Source organism: Wallemia mellicola (genome assembly GCF_000263375.1).
Source record: "Wallemia mellicola CBS 633.66 unplaced genomic scaffold WALSEscaffold_20, whole genome shotgun sequence".
Taxonomy (NCBI): Eukaryota; Fungi; Basidiomycota; class Wallemiomycetes; order Wallemiales; family Wallemiaceae; genus Wallemia; species Wallemia mellicola.
In genome coordinates this window covers 153652-169096 of record NW_006531977.1, presented here as the reverse complement: position 1 = coordinate 169096, position 15445 = coordinate 153652, and the positions used below count along the sequence as shown (strand labels likewise).

The window sequence follows — 15445 nt, the reverse complement described above, 5'->3', positions numbered from 1 at the left end:
TGCGAAAGAGATAACACGAACTTAGAACTAAAACTATAAGTGACGAAGCACTGGAGACACTTTATATAGCTAATTGTAATGTTTTATTTATTCATGTACATGTATCTGCGGCATAGGGCTTTGTTGGCGGTAGTATGCCTTTGGTGACGTCGTTATAGATATACGGCAGGGACAGAAAATACACTGAAGCTGACGAACATGGACTGTTTCTAGTAACTTAATCTCCTGAATATAATCTACGGCATATTGAGAAAACAATCTAGCAGCTGTCTTTAAACTATTAGCAAGTGTGTGTATTATTGTACAATGCATTGCGGTTGGATCGAAGTATGATTAAGAGAACTTATCATCAACATCATCTCTATAAAGAATCTGTAATAGGTCGTTAGATCCAAAGGGAGATCTCCAAAGCACTTACTTCAGGTCTGAAAGGCCACTCCAAGAAGGCATCTATAATTTTGGCAATTTCTTCTATTGTTAGGTCCCGTACCAATTTATCGAGATCCACACCACGATCTTCCAATGGTTTACTTAGTGCAACATCTGCATTGACTGCGAGGTGTCTAGATTGGATTCAGCATGTAAACGTATGAATTCGTTAAACTTACTTCAATGATTTCCGAAGACTATATCTTCTTGTGATGAATATCTGCCTCGTCACGAATTCCCAAGCGTCAAGGGTGGTGGTGTCTGGAATGATGTCCACATGCGGCGTGATCTTGGTGCCAACGTAGTTTAGGATATTCGCACCTTTCTTCGTCTTCTTATTTGGTTGACGAACCTGAGGGTATATCTTGTCATTCTCAGGAAGGAGGTCCTTCTCTGGAATGACGACATCTATAATTGCCGTTGCTTCTCTTATCGTAGCTATACGACCTCTATCTGGATGACCTGGGCTATGTACAAGTCGCTAATAGTCGTGTTAGTTAATTCCGAGCATGGAAATTCTACGTACATCATAGGATGGGCTGTTTATCAACAAACCCATTGGAATTCTGCCTCTGTTGAACAACCAACTACGAAAGACCATACAATGGAAAAACTGTCCAATTAACTGTTCGCCGTGCACTGTCGCTGGAACTTGCATGAAGACTGCGAAATGATCATGTATGTTTTCCCATGAGCGCGTTTGAACGTCTTTCAAAAGTCCAGCTTGTTCAATGTCAGTGTATACTTGCCAATCGTAAGGATCTTTATCAATGTAGACCATTCTATTGTTGTGTTCATCTGATAGCGCAGAAAGTACTTTGTTGAATGTATGTGCAGGCTCAATTGAGATGACTTTTCCAACGTTTTCTAATTCTAGTAAGGCTTTTGATACCAAACCGAAACCTATGCGCCCTTTAGATTGTTTGTCTTCCCTTCAATTAAGGACATACCTGAATATGCGTCGATGACAGTAACAGGTGTGGTACTACTACCCATTTCTTGTATTCCTACGTCTTTAACGAACTGTCTAGCTGTATCTAAACATGATATAGTATCCCTGCCTCTCAACTTTGTACCGACGAAGCTGAACTCCTTTTTCCATGAATTTCTAGCTGGTAAATGTGAAGTTGAGTAAAATCTAATGAAAATTCTACTTTTTGGTAGTTTATTGACTAGCATAACATATGCTAGCTCGTAGTAGCTGTTCAAAAGTTGTTTTGTTTAAAAACGATCATGTCTAAACGACAAATACCCAATGAATACGATATTTTAATATCTCCTAATCAACCACCTCAAAAATCTACAAAAGTTGGTGATTCTGAGCTCAGAATAACATTACTCGGTGCTGGACAGGAAGTTGGTAGATCATGTTGTCTGATAGAGTATAAAGGAAAGAGAATTGTATGTGATGCAGGTGTACACCCAGCTTATACCGGATTAGCTGCATTACCTTTCATTGATGAGCTTGACTGGTCAACTGTGGACGCATTACTGATTACTCACTTCCACTTGGATCATGCAGCAGCATTGACATATATTATGGAGAAGACAAATTTTAAAGAAGGAAAAGGAAAAGTTTATATGACAAGTCCTACGAAGGCTGTTTATCGCTTTATGATGCAGGATTTCGTTAGAATATCGACAACATCAGCAGAAGATCAGTTATTCACAGAATCTGAAATGATAGCTAGTTGGAGAAGTATTCAAGTTTCAGATTTTAATCAGGAAATCGTACCTGCAAGTGGTGTGCGATTCACACCATATCCAGCTGGGCATGTTCTCGGTGCAGCGATGTTTTTAATAGAAATTGCTGGTCTAAAGGTTCTCTACACTGGCGATTATAGTAGAGAAGAGGATAGACATTTGCACGCAGCTGAAATACCGAAAGAACAGACAGATGTCCTTATCGTTGAATCAACTTATGGTGTTCAAACACTAGAAAATAGACCAGAGAAAGAGAAAAGATTTACTGGTGAGTACACAATCATAACTTAGATTAAAAACTTATTGTTTTAAAGAACTCGTTCATAACATCATCCGTCGAGGCGGCCGAGTGTTAATGCCCTCATTTGCTTTAGGTAGAGCGCAGGAACTGTTGTTGATTTTAGATGAATATTGGCAACGTAATCCAGATCTACATAGCATACCAATTTATTATGCATCTAACTTGGCTAGGAAATGTATGGCAGTCTATCAAGCCTACATCCGTACAATGAACAAAAACATAAATAGAAGGTTCGACAGTGGTGAAAATCCATTTCAATTTAAATTCATTAGTGAATTAGGTGATTTAAGGAAATGGCAAGACAAAGGACCTTGTGTTATGTTGGCTTCACCTGGTATGCTTCAAAGCGGAACCTCTAGAGAGTTATTAGAAAGATGGGCACCAGATCCAAAGAATGGATTGATTATTTGCGGTTATTCCGTCGAAGGTACGATGGCTCACAGTATAGTCAATGAACCTGACGAGATTACTGGTATAAATGGCAATAAAATACCTAGGAAGCTCAGTGTAGACTACATCTCATTTAGTGCGCATGTGGATTTCACCCAAAACACTCAATTTATAGACGAAATTAAACCACAACACGTTGTTTTAGTTCACGGTGCATTGACAAATATGTCAAGATTAGCTGCCGCTCTTAGGAGTAGATATGCGGATAGGGGTTTGGACATCAAGGTACATATGCCAAAGAATGCAGAACCTTTGAAATTAGAATTTAAACCGGAGATGACTGCCAAAGCTATCGGAAAACTAGCGGAAAAGCAACCAGCTGAAGGAGAAATAGTACAAGGATTGCTTGTTAATAAGGATTTCACATATACCCTTCTCGACAGATCTGATTTGAAAGATTTTGCTGGTTTGGCTACGAACACTATTATTCAACAACAGAAAGTTAACATTGGCGTCAGCTGGGAACTTATAAGATGGCACTTAGAAGGAATGTATGGCAGTATCAATGAAGGTATTGATAACGATGGCGTGCCAACAATGAGAGTAGGTTTTGTGCTTATGTTCTTTCTGACGCTAAACTTAAAACGCAGATTATGGAAACTGTTGATGTCAAGCAAGCTCCTGAGAACAACTTATTGCTTGAATGGAAAGCAGGTGCTATGAATGATGCTATCGCAGACTCAGTGCTTGCATTGACGCTTAGTATTGAGACAAGTCCCGTTTCAGTTAAGAGTGAGTTACCATTTATCTAACAGACTTAGCTGATAAGATCTATCAGTGACAAGCACGCCATGTGCACATGCTCATTCACATGCGAAGGCAGATAGTGAGGATGTCAAAGAGTTTGTTCTCAAATTGGAGAAAATAGTAGCACTATTAGACGCTCACTTTGGTGAAGTTGGTCACGAGGAGACTGAAAATGAACACAAGCTAATCATCAACATTGATAGTAACGAAATCAAGATAAACGTAGAGACTATGGTAAGCAATAGTTGATCATTCCATGAAGCGCTGAACTAATTGATGAAAAGCATGTTGACTGCTCTGATGAGAGTCTAAAGGAACGCGTAGAGAGCGTACTCGCGATTGCTATTATGACTGTGACGCCATTGAGTGCTGTCAAAGGCATCAAAGACACTGAAAGCAAACCAGATAATATTGTAAAAGTAGAAAATTAAGTTATTATGTATAAGCTATTATTTCAAATCATTTGTTTCTATGTTGGATGTCACCATGTCATCCTTGATTAAGAAGTCTATTATACCACTTCTAGCGATTTCTAGCGCTTATCTGTACTTAAAACCTACAAATCCAGCATTATTAGAGTCGGATGTCTTATTGGATGGATATAAAGTGCTCTCACAACAACGCATAGTCGCTATTGGTGGGTATAAACCAATCATTATCGAAAGATCTTGATCCAAATACAGGCGATTTACATGGTGACTATCAGCGTACACTTGATGCGCTTAGAGTTACTCAGCTTATTGACGAGAATGATAACTGGATTGGCAATAAAACCGTGCTTGTTCAAACAGGAGATATCACAGACAGAGGGTATGTGTTAAAATGAACCGTTTCATCTATCTAGACATTCAATAGTGCAGATATGGTTCCCATATACCAGTTTCTCGAGAAACTCCGCGTTCAGGCTGCTGAAGTGGGTGGAAGCCTTCATACTATATTAGGAGTGAGATAATTGATCTATTATGGAGTATTTTTCTCACTATACAATGTAGAATCACGATATCATGCAACCTATGCGTGATTGGCGTTACGTTCACCCTACAGAAATGACATATTTCAATGGGGACCTCACTCAAAGAGAGCAAGCATTCAGTAAAGATGGTTGGATAGGGAAACTCTGGCTTAAAGACTATCTAACAACAGTAAATATTCCTCACTACAGTGAAAATGATGGACAAAAGTACAATTTACCAGCTAATCTATCCACACAGTTCGTTCATGCTGGTTTACACCCCTCATTTGCATACAAGGAACTCAATGATGATGGAAAGAGATGGCTTGAGAAGCTCACCAACGGTGATAGGAACTGGTCAGACGTTGAGAAGTCACTCTGGTCACCTAATGGACCATATTGGTTTAGAGGTGCTGCATTAGATAATGAGACCAAAGCTTGTGCTATGGCCAAAGAAGTTATGCAAACAATTGGTGCAAAACGTATAGTACAAGGACATACACCAAATTTTGATGTGAGTTCGTACAATTATTGGCTCAACTTCGCTAATAAATTATATGAAGAATATTGTATCAAGGTGTAATGGTGGTATTATTTTGATAGATACAGGTATGAGCAAAGCCTATGGTGGTATAGTATCAGCATTAGAGATAAATGGATACATACTGAGTAAGGATGACAAGCATTATTTCAGAGAAATCGTAAAAGCATTATATCAAAATAGATCTGTCACTTTAGTAGATGAGACAAATTCCTTGTAAAAATGTATCAACTTGAAAGAGCAAAAATCTAAAGAAAAATAAAGGGCTCGACAGGGATTTGAACCCTGGACCTCTCGCAAGCTGGTAACCCAAAGCGAGAATCATACCCCTAGACCATCGAGCCGATGTTAATTTTGGTGTTCAAATAAATGGTTATTGTTGACATTGCGTATACTCCAATTTTAGGTAGCTCATTTATTTCTAAATTTTTAGTTGTACCTGTATCTAATTTTAAACTGTAATTTTCCAGCTGAATTTGATATGACGTAAGCGTGAAGTAACAGACAGTGTGTATTGTATCCGTCAAGGGCAAGAGGTTGGGTATAATTTGTAGTATGGTTATCCTCATTATTATTTTTATTATATTTGTTTCTCGTCGACCAAAGTCATGGGAGTGAATACTCTAACGCGACCAAACTCCTTAAATGATTTACACTACTTATTTATGATTGAGTGACGATAATATGGAAGATAAAGTTGATTTCCTATCTATAAATACGTTATCTACACGTATGGGTTCATCAAGCATATTCTGGCGAGCATACCAAACAAGAACACTTCAGTAAGAAAAAAGCCTGTCAAATAAGATAAAAGTTATTTGCAATCGTCTCCTCTTCCTGTCTGTTTGTATGATGCAGAGGTAGAGCCAGAATAGGATCTAACGAATATAAACGGTTAACAATAATAGAATATTAACATAATAATAATTTTGAAACACTTTAATTTAAATAATAAAAAGAAATATCATTTTGCAAATTTTTCCTCTCAGAAAACTCTGATCTTCTCCCTTCGTTCAGCTCATCGTAAGTCATGGCCACCAAAGCAGCAGGAAACACCTCCTTGGGTCCACAAGTCGCAGAAGGCGAACTTGTCTTCGGTGTCGCAAGAATCTTCGCTTCATTCAACGACACTTTCGTCCACATCACTGATCTCTCTGGTAAGGAAACCGTCTCCAGAGTTACCGGTGGTATGAAGGTCAAGGCTGACAGAGATGAGTCATCCCCATACGCTGCTATGTTGGCTGCTCAAGACGTCGCTGCTCGCTGTAAGGAAGTTGGCATCAACGCCCTCCACATCAAGATCAGAGCAACTGGTGGTACCGCTACCAAGGCTCCAGGTCCAGGTGCTCAAGCAGCCCTCCGTGCTCTCGCTCGTGCAGGTATGCGTATCGGTCGTATCGAAGATGTTACCCCAGTACCATCTGACTCCACACGTGTGAGTTTGATTATTTTTATAATAAAGTACGATATACTAACAATATATTATAGCGCAAGGGTGGTCGTCGTGGTCGTCGTCTCTAGATATACGCTGCATTTGTACTTACGGTCCAATGCCGTCCCCTGCGATCGTATTTTTTACTATTCATATTTCCCTAGTCGCGCGGTCGAGGCAGGGCATTTGTTTTTTATTCTTTTCTGTGCTATTCTTGTGTTATCTCTTGTGTTCTCCCTTAAAGGTTATCAATGAGGAGGCTGGCGAGCCAGAAGTTTGGTACTAGACTACAAAAGAGTAGAAACCTAGCAAGTCAATCTCCTATTAGTTTATCAGAGAAGCTACGTTTGAAGCGGGTGGCTGGTGATACTAACAGTAATGACACAGAGGTGAGAAGCTCTCGAAATTCACCAAAGGAAGAATAAAGCTCATTATTATTAAGGAAGTAATAGATAATATACACTACATAGATGAGAACTTGCCTTCTGGCTTCACGGATAGCACAGAACAATTTCCTAGCACTGATAACGGTGCATACAGACCACGAAGCAATGAAACGAAGTTCAAATTAGACCCTTTCAAATCTACACCTATAAGTCGTTAGTTGGTTAGCTCGTTCTATAGACACATCCTTCCTAACACCTTCAATAGCTGTGAAAGTCGATCAGCCACGTATACCCCAGCTAGTATCTTCATTATCACGAGTATTATTCCAGCCTTCGCATCCAGTCTGGCTGCGATGTCCACGAACTGGTGTATACAATTTTCCTTCTCACTTGGAGGATATACACCCACCGGAGGAGTTTGCATTTGATAGATTACCACCTTACATGACAAGCTCAAAGGATAAGGTGAGGGTCTCTTGCCAGTAACAATTGCAAGTCTGATAACTTTTAAGGATCTGATCGAATTGACAAAGAAGCAAAAGTGCCGTTATTTAGGATCTACATCGAGCATGACTAGCGTTTTATCACACATTCATTTCCTCTTAACGAATTGGAAGCCTGTTAACTTTGAGTCTCTATCGGAAGACTTTCAAGGAATGGTATGTGGAACACATTAATGGCGTATATAATAACATTACAACAGTCAGACAACTTCAGCTACTCAACTAAGCTACCAGGTGCAATCGTATTACGTAAAGTAGGCCAAGAATCATCAGAAACTACTAAAGAACCGATATACGCGATAGATAAGGACAAATCGTATGATTTAGAAGAAGACAATGTGCTTCTTTGGGTAGGAACTCAATTAGAAAAGCAGCTAACGATGCCTACTGATGAGTTCAGTGGTTTGTTACGTGCTAACCCTATCACCGATACTGTCAAGGAAAAAATGACCGAAAGAGAAGCTTATCACTACTCAAAAGTAGGTGCTTCATTATTATATTGTGATATCAGTTCATAATTGCATAGGCAAACAAGATATTAATGCGATCACAACTGGATTGCTTTGATAGTAGACTTCCTCGTAAAACATTCGACATAAAAACTAGAGCTGTCGTTGCCGTCAGAATGGATGTGTTAAACTACAGAGCAGGTGGCGGATATAGCATAAAAAAATCGCGTAAATCTTGATATTCACAACACATAAACATCTGCTAATTACATTTAGGCGGACTTTTTGAGTCATTTGAGCGAGAATACTACGATATGGTCAGAAGTGCGTTCTTAAAATATAGGTAGGGTATGCGTATCGTAAGAAGCGTAAAAGTTAATACATAAACAGTTTGCAAGCCCGTATTGGAGCTATGGATGGTATATTCGTTGGTGGGTAACGCGTGATATTGATGATCTGTTTAACACTTATACAGCTTATCATAATACGCAGCGCATTTTCGGTTTTCAGTACGTACCACTTGAAGAGATGGATCAAAGGATATACGGATCGAGTGTAATGGCGAGTCAGTCATTTAAGCATTCAATTGGAATATTAGAGAGAGCTTTAGATGATGCAACAGCTTTGATTCCCGATGAGGTATGTTGTAGATGATGAACTACAAAGACCATTACTAAGCCTACATAGTCACTTAGTATTACCTTTGATACACGCGAGGGTGAACAATATATGAGTGTCTACGTTGAATCGGCTGAAGATACAAGTGAAAACAAAGTTACATACGTCATAGACTACGAAGTGAAGTCTTATATAAACAACAAAGCGGTACCGAAGGACAAGTTTGTCGATTTTGCTACTATAAAAAATGAGAACGCTTCATGTAGGTTTTCAGTTACCTGCATGTGTTCCTCCTAACGATCTCAGGGACGGTTGAAGTCATAAGTCGGACGTCTAAAGTCGAGGAATCAGACCAAGTGAAGGCGAATTTAGCCTTATCGAGACAAGCATTCCATGATATGAATAAAGTGGTGTTACCACCTGGTATGAGTGCGCAAGATTTGATGAAAATGAGAGAAGAAAGACGGGGATGGCGAGGACAAAGTGGAAATGACGAGGACGTAGAAATCAAGTTGAGAGATATTGAAGAAGAGAGGGAGCGCTACATCAAGGAACGATTTCAAGGATTTGGAGACTCCACAAGTACTCAATTAACAAAGGAACAAGAGGGACTACTTAATGAAATCAAAGGAACGGCTGAAAGGATAGCGAAAGAAAAAATAGAGCAGTTAGGCGAGGCTAACAATAAAATAAAACAACGTAAGGCTAGTCCGTTAGTACGGCAACTGCGGAAGTTATCAAAAGCAGGCTTAGAGGAGCAAATAAGCATAAATGCAAAAAAGAACAAGATGAAATTTAGTGAGAAGATGTTCGCTAATAAATCAGACGCGAAAGAGACGCGTTCGAGGTTAGATGTAAAATAATTTTTTGTTTTTAGAAGCATCGCATTCCAATCGACTACTAGATCGAGATCAACTATCACAGTGTATAAAAAACGATGACTGCTTTTAGTGAGAAAAAATATAAAATAAATAAACAATCTTCTAATTAAAGGCTATAGAACCATCAGATAGGCCACCACCAACACACAGACCAACGAGCTCAATTGACGCGTATAAAGCAGCCTTAAAAGACGTTGTAAGAGTACAGGGGAAGCCTCTACCATCACCAAAGTCTGTACCACAACAGTTACCTCTATCCAGATCGCGTACACAGGATGGAGCATATCCCCAGAGTAATTCCGATGATGGTGCGAGGAAGTCAGCAGCTAGGATGTCTAGATCAAACACAACAGATTCAAAGACAGGAAAGAAGCCTGGAAAGCACTTTGATGTAATTGATAGCTGGGACGTAACTGCTGTAACTGGATCTGCCCGTGAGTTTTATACTTTCCTTCTACAGAATATAAACTCAATGGGTTTATAGTATGGCATCATGATAGTCCGTATGACGCAGCATCACCTTCACGTAATGATTCACATAAAGCACCTGTGAAAGCATTTAATGCACAAATGATGCATGAGTCACGTGAAGTAAAACCAGCAGAGACGGAGGATGAAAGAGAGAATAGGTTGAGAGAAGAGAAGAAAAAGCGTAATCCATTGTTAGAAGTTTGGGGTAAACATGAAGAGGAACCTTGGGAAGCATTTAGCGCTGGTGCAAAGAATTTACCATCAGGTGGCGCACGTGTAACTTCCGACATGTATCAAGAATCACCTCTTTTACCACCAAAACCGACAAGGAAACCTAGTACGAGAATACCCCCACCGCGACCAATCAAGATGGATGATGAGATTGATCCTGACAAGCCAATACAATGGTCAGGTGGTAGTACAAGAAGATCATCTGTGGGACCAAGTGACACCATGAGACGTAGTCAATCTTTACTCAAGAGGTGGAAGAGTAGCAGAAGATCACCTAAATCTCAAAGTGGTGGAAATTCAACCGCAAGTCAAACACCTTCAATTTCACCATCACCAAGTGCATACGATAAGAACTTACCGGAGCCACCAACAGGGAAAAGCGAGAAAGAAGAAACACCACCACCAGAAACTCCGATCAAGGAGAAAGAGAACGAAAGCGAGCCTCTGTTAACTAGAAAGAGAAGTCTGTTAGATAAAGTGAAAGTGCTCGGTAAAGGTGTTAGAGTACGCTCAAAGGATGCCAAGGTAGCCAATTAAATTGAGATCATCACTAATAATAATAAATAATTGTACAATAAAACTAGTCTAATCAATTGTTCATTTAAAGCATCTAACGTAGGCTTCCATTCCGATGACTTCTTGTAAGTTGATGCAGTTGTCACGTAGAAATAATTTGATAACTTCTTCATCTTTACCTGCTAGTCTAATAACGGAAGCGTCCTTGTTGATTGGAGTGTAAGACCATAAAACATCCATTCCAATGTCGAATCTCCCGTTTAATACGGCATTTTGCTTATCGTATGCATGTTCGAACGCCCGTCTTACATCTTCGGTTTGTTTTCCAAGTAAAATAAGTAACCCGTAAACATGAAAAGGTCCCATTCTCTTTTCTATATCCGGTTTCGCGACAGTTTGAGCGTCTCTGATTATTAAAACATCATCAATGTATATGTTATTAATGGAAGTGTAAGTATCGAATTGCCATGATTCACCACGTGCACTTCTACCACTTGAGAAAGCATCTAATATGACAGCAGATGATGTAGAGTGTAAGTAGAAATTCTGTTTTTGTTTATACCGCGACTGTGCGAATGGTTGAACGGGATCAGGAAGGGAAATAATCATGCAACCGGGATCAACAGTGGTTGATAATTTCTGTTGGGATGTCTTTATACCATCGCTTTTGAAAACTTTTGTTGATCCTTGAGTGAGTAGTAGGAGAGTACTACCATCTTGGACTTTTACTCCGAGGTTGCATATATCACCCGCCTGAGTTGATTAAATATGAATGAAGGATATACTATCTACTTACAACCAATCCACCCCCATATTGAAGACTATAGCATATACCGATTCTCGCTGGACCACTCCGTATAGTCGGTGCGATAAGTTTGAGCGGATAGGATGCAGTTAAATCTGAGAAATAAGTGCGATAACCATCGCTAGTTATAGAAATGTTACCAAATATACTCTTGAAATCGTTATTTATATTCTCCATAGTCCATCTGATAGTGGTTGTCTGTCTACAAGAAAAAAAAAGTTTATGGAATGACTTTCTTAAGCCAAATTTCTAAATCAGCCAACTCCTCTTGACAAGCGCCGTGTCCAATTCCATCGTATTTGTTGAATGAAATACCGCCATTAGTTGGTTTATCTGAATCGACGGTTTTGAATCCTAAACTTTTGATATACTCGTTTGTCAATTCCGCGTACTTTGGATTCACGACTGGGTCATCACTACCGTGTGCTTGGAAGATAGGTAAAAGCTGATGGTGTGGACCCAACATACTCTTAATCTTGTTGCGCATTGGAAGCCATCCACTGAGTGCGACTGTACCCGCGAGTTTACGCTCAGACGAGAGGCCAATGAGGTATGATAGGGCGCTTCCCTGACTAAATCCACCGATAACGATGCGATCTGAAGGGATTCCGTTGTCAACTTCTGCTGTAATCAACTTATTCAACTCTGAGCTGCTCTTGAGTAAACCATCCTCGTCGTCTGTACCCTCCAAAGTTAAACTTGTCAAGTCAAACCAGGATGGCATTGACATTCCACCGTTTAGTGTTACTGGTTGGGATGGTGCGTGAGGGAGGATAAATTTCACGTGTGGTAGACTCTGGCTGAGGAATTCAGCAACTGGTTTCCAACCGTAGCCGCTGTCACCTAAGGCTGTCAGTCTATTAGATCATAAAACGTGCAATACACACCTAAACCGTGTACAAATATTAAACTGGCTGTCTGTGTACTCCTAGCTGGTACTGTCAAGTATTGCAAAGCCATTTATCGGGTATTCAACCTTGGTCGTTTTAAGAAAGATAGAAATACATTCAATCTGCTGTTCTAATATATACAATTTATTCCTTTACATCATTTATTTTAAGCTATACTTCATCGTAGTCTTCTTCTTCGCTGCTATACTCCTTTATATCACTTTCGACAGCTATGATTCCCCCTTTAATTAGATTCTGACTCTGGCTAATCACTCTATCAGATAAGTTTGGTATAAATTCGCATGGATAGCTCATATAAAGTTTGAATTCTGGTTCAAAGTCCACTACCCTCGTTGGTTTCTTTGTTGACATTTCAACATCGATTGTGTCGACGAACATGTATAAAGTCTCAAGAGAAGTCTCTGGAGAGAATTTCCTAATGACTCTCCTGCCATCTGGCAATTTGAAGGCCAAGCGTATGCCGTCAGCCGGCTCACCTGGAATTGTACTCTTCAACCAATTGCGGTATTCCCTTAAAATAACCTCATTATTAGCTTTTTCATTCCTCTCCTTCTCTCTCTGTTGGGCAATATCTTCTGCAGCTTTTGCTGATCTTGCTGACTCCTCTCTTTTCTTCAGTACATTTTCAGCATCCCGTTGCATCCGCTCGTTCTCAGCTCTATCGGCGGCTTCTTTGATGTATGTTGCACGCTGTCTTTCGTATTTCTCATTACGCAATCTACGCAAGTACGGACTAACTCTATTGAGGTATCTAGAACTGAGCAGATTTCTGAAGTCCTCGCCCAGACTGTCTTTTCCAGAGATACTGCCAAGGTGTGACATTGTAGGTACCGACACTAAGGCATTCCTTGATGTTGGCAAGGCCTGCATTGAGTGTACTTCCACACGGGGGAATATCCTAATACCCTTAGAGATTGCAACATCATAAGCGTCTCTATTAGTGGATATATCTCCAACCCAAACCAAACAATCATGCTCATTCACCAACTTGTTGAATTTTTCTTCAGCAAGTGTGTGATATTTGAAATCATCTGATGTTGTACTACTATCAATGAATGCAATGATACCAAATTGAGCATTATTCTTGACGTCTCTGAGTGCATTACTATGTGTACCTAAGTATAATGAAGGAATGACGTGTGTATTCTGGCGTTGAGTAGTGCGAGCGACAGCAGTCGAACTAGAAGACGGTTCGCGACTATTAACAGCCTCATCTATAGAAGAAAGGAGAAGACTGTGAGCTTCTTCTTGAGGAACTGGCTCTGGTGGTGTGAAGCTAACCGACTGATTGAATAGAAAGCTGTATAGCCATAGAGGAAGTCTGAGTATTTTTATAGCCAGCCAGAGTATCCCTCTCCAGATAGTCCAAATGAATGAGCCTGCCTGGGCTGATCTTCCAGAACCGAGGCCGACATGAGCGATGGAAGGAGATATTGGAAGTCTATAGGGTGTGGCTGAAGTGTTGCTATTCTCAGTATTCTCAGTGCTGCTCGCCTGTGAGTTGAAATAGTTCTCCACGGCCAGCTGTATCGGATGAGTGGGTAGCCAATTAGAGAGATAATACCTACCTCTATATCCCATCCGCTGTCATCTAATAGGGTACTCGCTAAGGCGCTGTCGTCTATCTCTAGGATAGTCTGCAGGCGGTCCACTTTCTCATCGAGCATTCTTGAACGTCGGAAGTCAAGGTATGAGACTGTCTTATAGATGCTCTACTATGGACTCTATACCAGCCAGAATAGTCAGTCAACTTATGTCGGCTCACGTACCGGAGCCGAATGAAACTGAGTTTATTCGCAACGTCATTTCTAACTATCCACCAAGTGCAACGATAAAGAATGACAGAAGGAGATAAAAGACCAGCTTTAATTATTATAATGGTCGGTATATCTTTCTATATCGTTTTACTTTCTGAGATACTCTCTAGGGTACATCTGGCTCCGGTAAGAGCACAGTCGGTAATGATATAGCAGCCTCTCTTAACGTGCAGTTTATCGACGGCGATGATCTGCACCCACAAGCGAATGTCGATAAGATGTCGAGAGGTGAACCTCTTACGGACGAGGATAGAGAGCCCTGGTTGAAGGTTATGCATCGCAAAGCCCAAGAAATAACAGACGGTGCACACGACAAAGACGTCAAGAGACCGGTTATACTCATCGCCTGCTCAGCTCTCAAGAAGATCTATAGGGACACCCTCCGTGGGGATGAGAAAGTCACTTCGGATACCCAGTTCTCACCTATAAAAACATACTTCTTATACCTCAAAGGTAGTCAGGAAGCACTCCAGGCGAGGATGTCAGCCAGAAAGGGTCACTTCATGACTGAAAGAATGCTCAATAGCCAACTTCAAACTTTAGAGGAGCCAGAGGAAGATGAAACCGACGTCAGAGTTGTCGATATCGACAAATCCCGTGAAGAAGTCGCAGAAGAGTCAATCGCAGCTGTGAAGTCATTGCTAGAGTTGTAAAATAAAGAGAAGGAAATATATTTCTACCATTTAGTGATGTTCGCTGTGTGCTTGTTCAAATCTGATGCCACTATCGTGTGTTAGTCTCTATCTAGCTTGGTGGATCTACTTACCAGTATCTGAATATAAAGTCAGTCTCTAACAAGAGAGAAAATGGTTTACTCACCCGCAAGCATGTGCACCTGGCTTATCGAGCTTGATGTAGATCTTTGGGTGTCCAAGCGGACCGCCGCCTGAGTTCTTAGCATAAATTTATCCATAAAGAGTACACCTACCACCATCACAGCTGGCAACGCGTCCCTCAACTAACCTGACAGGCTCTCTATAGCATATATAAGCTATGCATTCGCTGATAACTAGCGCACCCACTGTGCAATCAACTCAATCGCAGCTTTTGGATTTGGCTGCAAACCGAGGTGCTTCTGCTCAAATCTCGCACCAACGTATGCGTCCTCTTTGCTTCTCTGTCTTGGTGACCATTTCGTTGCTCTGTCCTCAGCTTGTCCTGGGAGCTCTGCAACTGGGTTTCCTCTCTCTTGGCTGGTGTTTACAGCAGAGCGTGGTGGTACGACGCTAGTTGAATATCCGCATCTCAATGTTCTCTTACTCGTCTGGCTGATTTGTCTAGCAAACATCATCGTTCCCTAT

The 15445-nt window shown here is 40.6% G+C and overlaps 11 protein-coding genes and 1 non-coding gene across 12 annotated transcripts; 6 read left to right on the top strand and 6 right to left on the bottom strand.

Moving 5' to 3' along the window:
* Positions 1 to 80: 80 nt before the first annotated feature.
* Positions 81 to 1617, bottom strand: WALSEDRAFT_55270 (S-adenosyl-L-methionine-dependent methyltransferase). The gene is made up of 5 exons (XM_006959811.1): positions 1380 to 1617; positions 956 to 1332; positions 609 to 910; positions 419 to 563; positions 81 to 372 (listed from the first exon to the last, which is right to left on the bottom strand). The coding sequence occupies exons 1-5, from the start codon at positions 1606 to 1608 to the stop codon at positions 334 to 336; spliced, it is 1092 nt and encodes a 363-aa protein (XP_006959873.1). The 5' UTR covers positions 1609 to 1617; the 3' UTR covers positions 81 to 333.
* Positions 1618 to 1662: 45 nt separating this feature from the next.
* WALSEDRAFT_21126 (Metallo-hydrolase/oxidoreductase) lies at positions 1663 to 3636 on the top strand (the record flags this gene model as incomplete). The annotated part of the gene is made up of 3 exons (XM_006959810.1): positions 1663 to 2401; positions 2448 to 3427; positions 3475 to 3636. 3 exons carry the CDS (start codon positions 1663 to 1665, stop codon positions 3634 to 3636), a joined length of 1881 nt encoding a protein of 626 aa, XP_006959872.1.
* A 479-nt stretch (positions 3637 to 4115) lies between these two features.
* Positions 4116 to 5366, top strand: WALSEDRAFT_61149 (Metallo-dependent phosphatase; the record flags this gene model as incomplete). Its single annotated transcript, XM_006959809.1, has 5 exons — positions 4116 to 4268; positions 4315 to 4441; positions 4487 to 4574; positions 4624 to 5097; positions 5147 to 5366. Coding segments are annotated over 5 exons (1040 nt in total), but the record flags the coding sequence as incomplete, so codon positions are not given.
* A 21-nt stretch (positions 5367 to 5387) lies between these two features.
* On the bottom strand, positions 5388 to 5468 carry WALSEDRAFT_t72. Its single transcript has one exon. It is a non-coding gene; the product is annotated as a tRNA-Pro (tRNA).
* A 614-nt stretch (positions 5469 to 6082) lies between these two features.
* Positions 6083 to 6750, top strand: WALSEDRAFT_33587 (ribosomal protein S11). Its single transcript, XM_006959808.1, has 2 exons — positions 6083 to 6559; positions 6613 to 6750. Exons 1-2 carry the CDS (start codon positions 6155 to 6157, stop codon positions 6643 to 6645), a joined length of 438 nt encoding a protein of 145 aa, XP_006959870.1. The 5' UTR covers positions 6083 to 6154; the 3' UTR covers positions 6646 to 6750.
* Positions 6751 to 7386: 636 nt separating this feature from the next.
* Positions 7387 to 8809, top strand: WALSEDRAFT_52371 (Pet127-domain-containing protein; the record flags this gene model as incomplete). Its single annotated transcript, XM_006959807.1, has 8 exons — positions 7387 to 7407; positions 7455 to 7601; positions 7646 to 7924; positions 7972 to 8122; positions 8171 to 8237; positions 8285 to 8325; positions 8370 to 8533; positions 8582 to 8809. 8 exons carry the CDS (start codon positions 7387 to 7389, stop codon positions 8807 to 8809), a joined length of 1098 nt encoding a protein of 365 aa, XP_006959869.1.
* A 723-nt stretch (positions 8810 to 9532) lies between these two features.
* WALSEDRAFT_33585 (hypothetical protein) lies at positions 9533 to 12259 on the top strand. The gene is made up of 3 exons (XM_006959805.1): positions 9533 to 9827; positions 9878 to 11364; positions 11408 to 12259. Exons 1-2 carry the CDS (start codon positions 9725 to 9727, stop codon positions 10630 to 10632), a joined length of 858 nt encoding a protein of 285 aa, XP_006959867.1. The 5' UTR covers positions 9533 to 9724; the 3' UTR covers positions 10633 to 11364; positions 11408 to 12259.
* Positions 9533 to 12376, bottom strand: WALSEDRAFT_33584 (Phospholipase/carboxylesterase; the record flags this gene model as incomplete). Its single annotated transcript, XM_006959804.1, has 3 exons — positions 9533 to 11364; positions 11637 to 12259; positions 12304 to 12376. 2 exons carry the CDS (start codon positions 12374 to 12376, stop codon positions 11637 to 11639), a joined length of 696 nt encoding a protein of 231 aa, XP_006959866.1. The 3' UTR covers positions 9533 to 11364.
* On the bottom strand, positions 9608 to 11598 carry WALSEDRAFT_61146 (UreD-domain-containing protein). Its single transcript, XM_006959806.1, has 3 exons — positions 11408 to 11598; positions 9980 to 11364; positions 9608 to 9811 (listed from the first exon to the last, which is right to left on the bottom strand). Exons 1-2 carry the CDS (start codon positions 11591 to 11593, stop codon positions 10693 to 10695), a joined length of 858 nt encoding a protein of 285 aa, XP_006959868.1. The 5' UTR covers positions 11594 to 11598; the 3' UTR covers positions 9608 to 9811; positions 9980 to 10692.
* A 54-nt stretch (positions 12377 to 12430) lies between the features above and the next one.
* On the bottom strand, positions 12431 to 14004 carry WALSEDRAFT_58365 (hypothetical protein). Its single transcript, XM_006959803.1, has 2 exons — positions 13896 to 14004; positions 12431 to 13851 (listed from the first exon to the last, which is right to left on the bottom strand). Exons 1-2 carry the CDS (start codon positions 13992 to 13994, stop codon positions 12478 to 12480), a joined length of 1473 nt encoding a protein of 490 aa, XP_006959865.1. The 5' UTR covers positions 13995 to 14004; the 3' UTR covers positions 12431 to 12477.
* Positions 14005 to 14141: 137 nt separating this feature from the next.
* WALSEDRAFT_61145 (shikimate kinase) lies at positions 14142 to 14868 on the top strand. Its single transcript, XM_006959802.1, has 2 exons — positions 14142 to 14207; positions 14255 to 14868. Exons 1-2 carry the CDS (start codon positions 14166 to 14168, stop codon positions 14795 to 14797), a joined length of 585 nt encoding a protein of 194 aa, XP_006959864.1. The 5' UTR covers positions 14142 to 14165; the 3' UTR covers positions 14798 to 14868.
* WALSEDRAFT_48104 (hypothetical protein) lies at positions 14172 to 15434 on the bottom strand (the record flags this gene model as incomplete). Its single annotated transcript, XM_006959801.1, has 6 exons — positions 14172 to 14206; positions 14254 to 14867; positions 14911 to 14916; positions 14964 to 15030; positions 15073 to 15119; positions 15167 to 15434. Coding segments are annotated over 5 exons (428 nt in total), but the record flags the coding sequence as incomplete, so codon positions are not given.
* Between the last annotated feature and the right edge of the window lie 11 nt (positions 15435 to 15445).

Bases quoted from the DNA above. Each gene is read 5' to 3' on its own strand.
- WALSEDRAFT_55270 (XM_006959811.1), bottom strand. From the start codon at position 1,608: ATGCTAGTCAATAAACTACCAAAAAGTAGAATTTTCATTAGATTTTAC. The intron at 1,333-1,379 runs GTATGTCCTTAA...AAGGGCGCATAG, and splicing joins TGTCATCGACGCATATTCAG to GTTTCGGTTTGGTATCAAAA. The intron at 911-955 runs GTACGTAGAATT...CACGACTATTAG, and splicing joins TAAACAGCCCATCCTATGAT to CGACTTGTACATAGCCCAGG.
- WALSEDRAFT_33587 (XM_006959808.1), top strand. From the start codon at position 6,155: ATGGCCACCAAAGCAGCAGGAAACACCTCCTTGGGTCCACAAGTCGCA. The intron at 6,560-6,612 runs GTGAGTTTGATT...AATATATTATAG, and splicing joins TACCATCTGACTCCACACGT to CGCAAGGGTGGTCGTCGTGG.
- WALSEDRAFT_33585 (XM_006959805.1), top strand. From the start codon at position 9,725: ATGTCTAGATCAAACACAACAGATTCAAAGACAGGAAAGAAGCCTGGA. The intron at 9,828-9,877 runs GTGAGTTTTATA...ATGGGTTTATAG, and splicing joins TGCTGTAACTGGATCTGCCC to TATGGCATCATGATAGTCCG.
- WALSEDRAFT_61146 (XM_006959806.1), bottom strand. From the start codon at position 11,593: ATGGAGAATATAAATAACGATTTCAAGAGTATATTTGGTAACATTTCT. The intron at 11,365-11,407 runs GTAAGTAGATAG...TAATCAACTCAG, and splicing joins AATATGGGGGTGGATTGGTT to GCGGGTGATATATGCAACCT.
- WALSEDRAFT_58365 (XM_006959803.1), bottom strand. From the start codon at position 13,994: ATGCTCGATGAGAAAGTGGACCGCCTGCAGACTATCCTAGAGATAGAC. The intron at 13,852-13,895 runs GTAGGTATTATC...CATCCGATACAG, and splicing joins ACAGCGGATGGGATATAGAG to CTGGCCGTGGAGAACTATTT.
- WALSEDRAFT_61145 (XM_006959802.1), top strand. From the start codon at position 14,166: ATGACAGAAGGAGATAAAAGACCAGCTTTAATTATTATAATG. The intron at 14,208-14,254 runs GTCGGTATATCT...GATACTCTCTAG, and splicing joins CAGCTTTAATTATTATAATG to GGTACATCTGGCTCCGGTAA.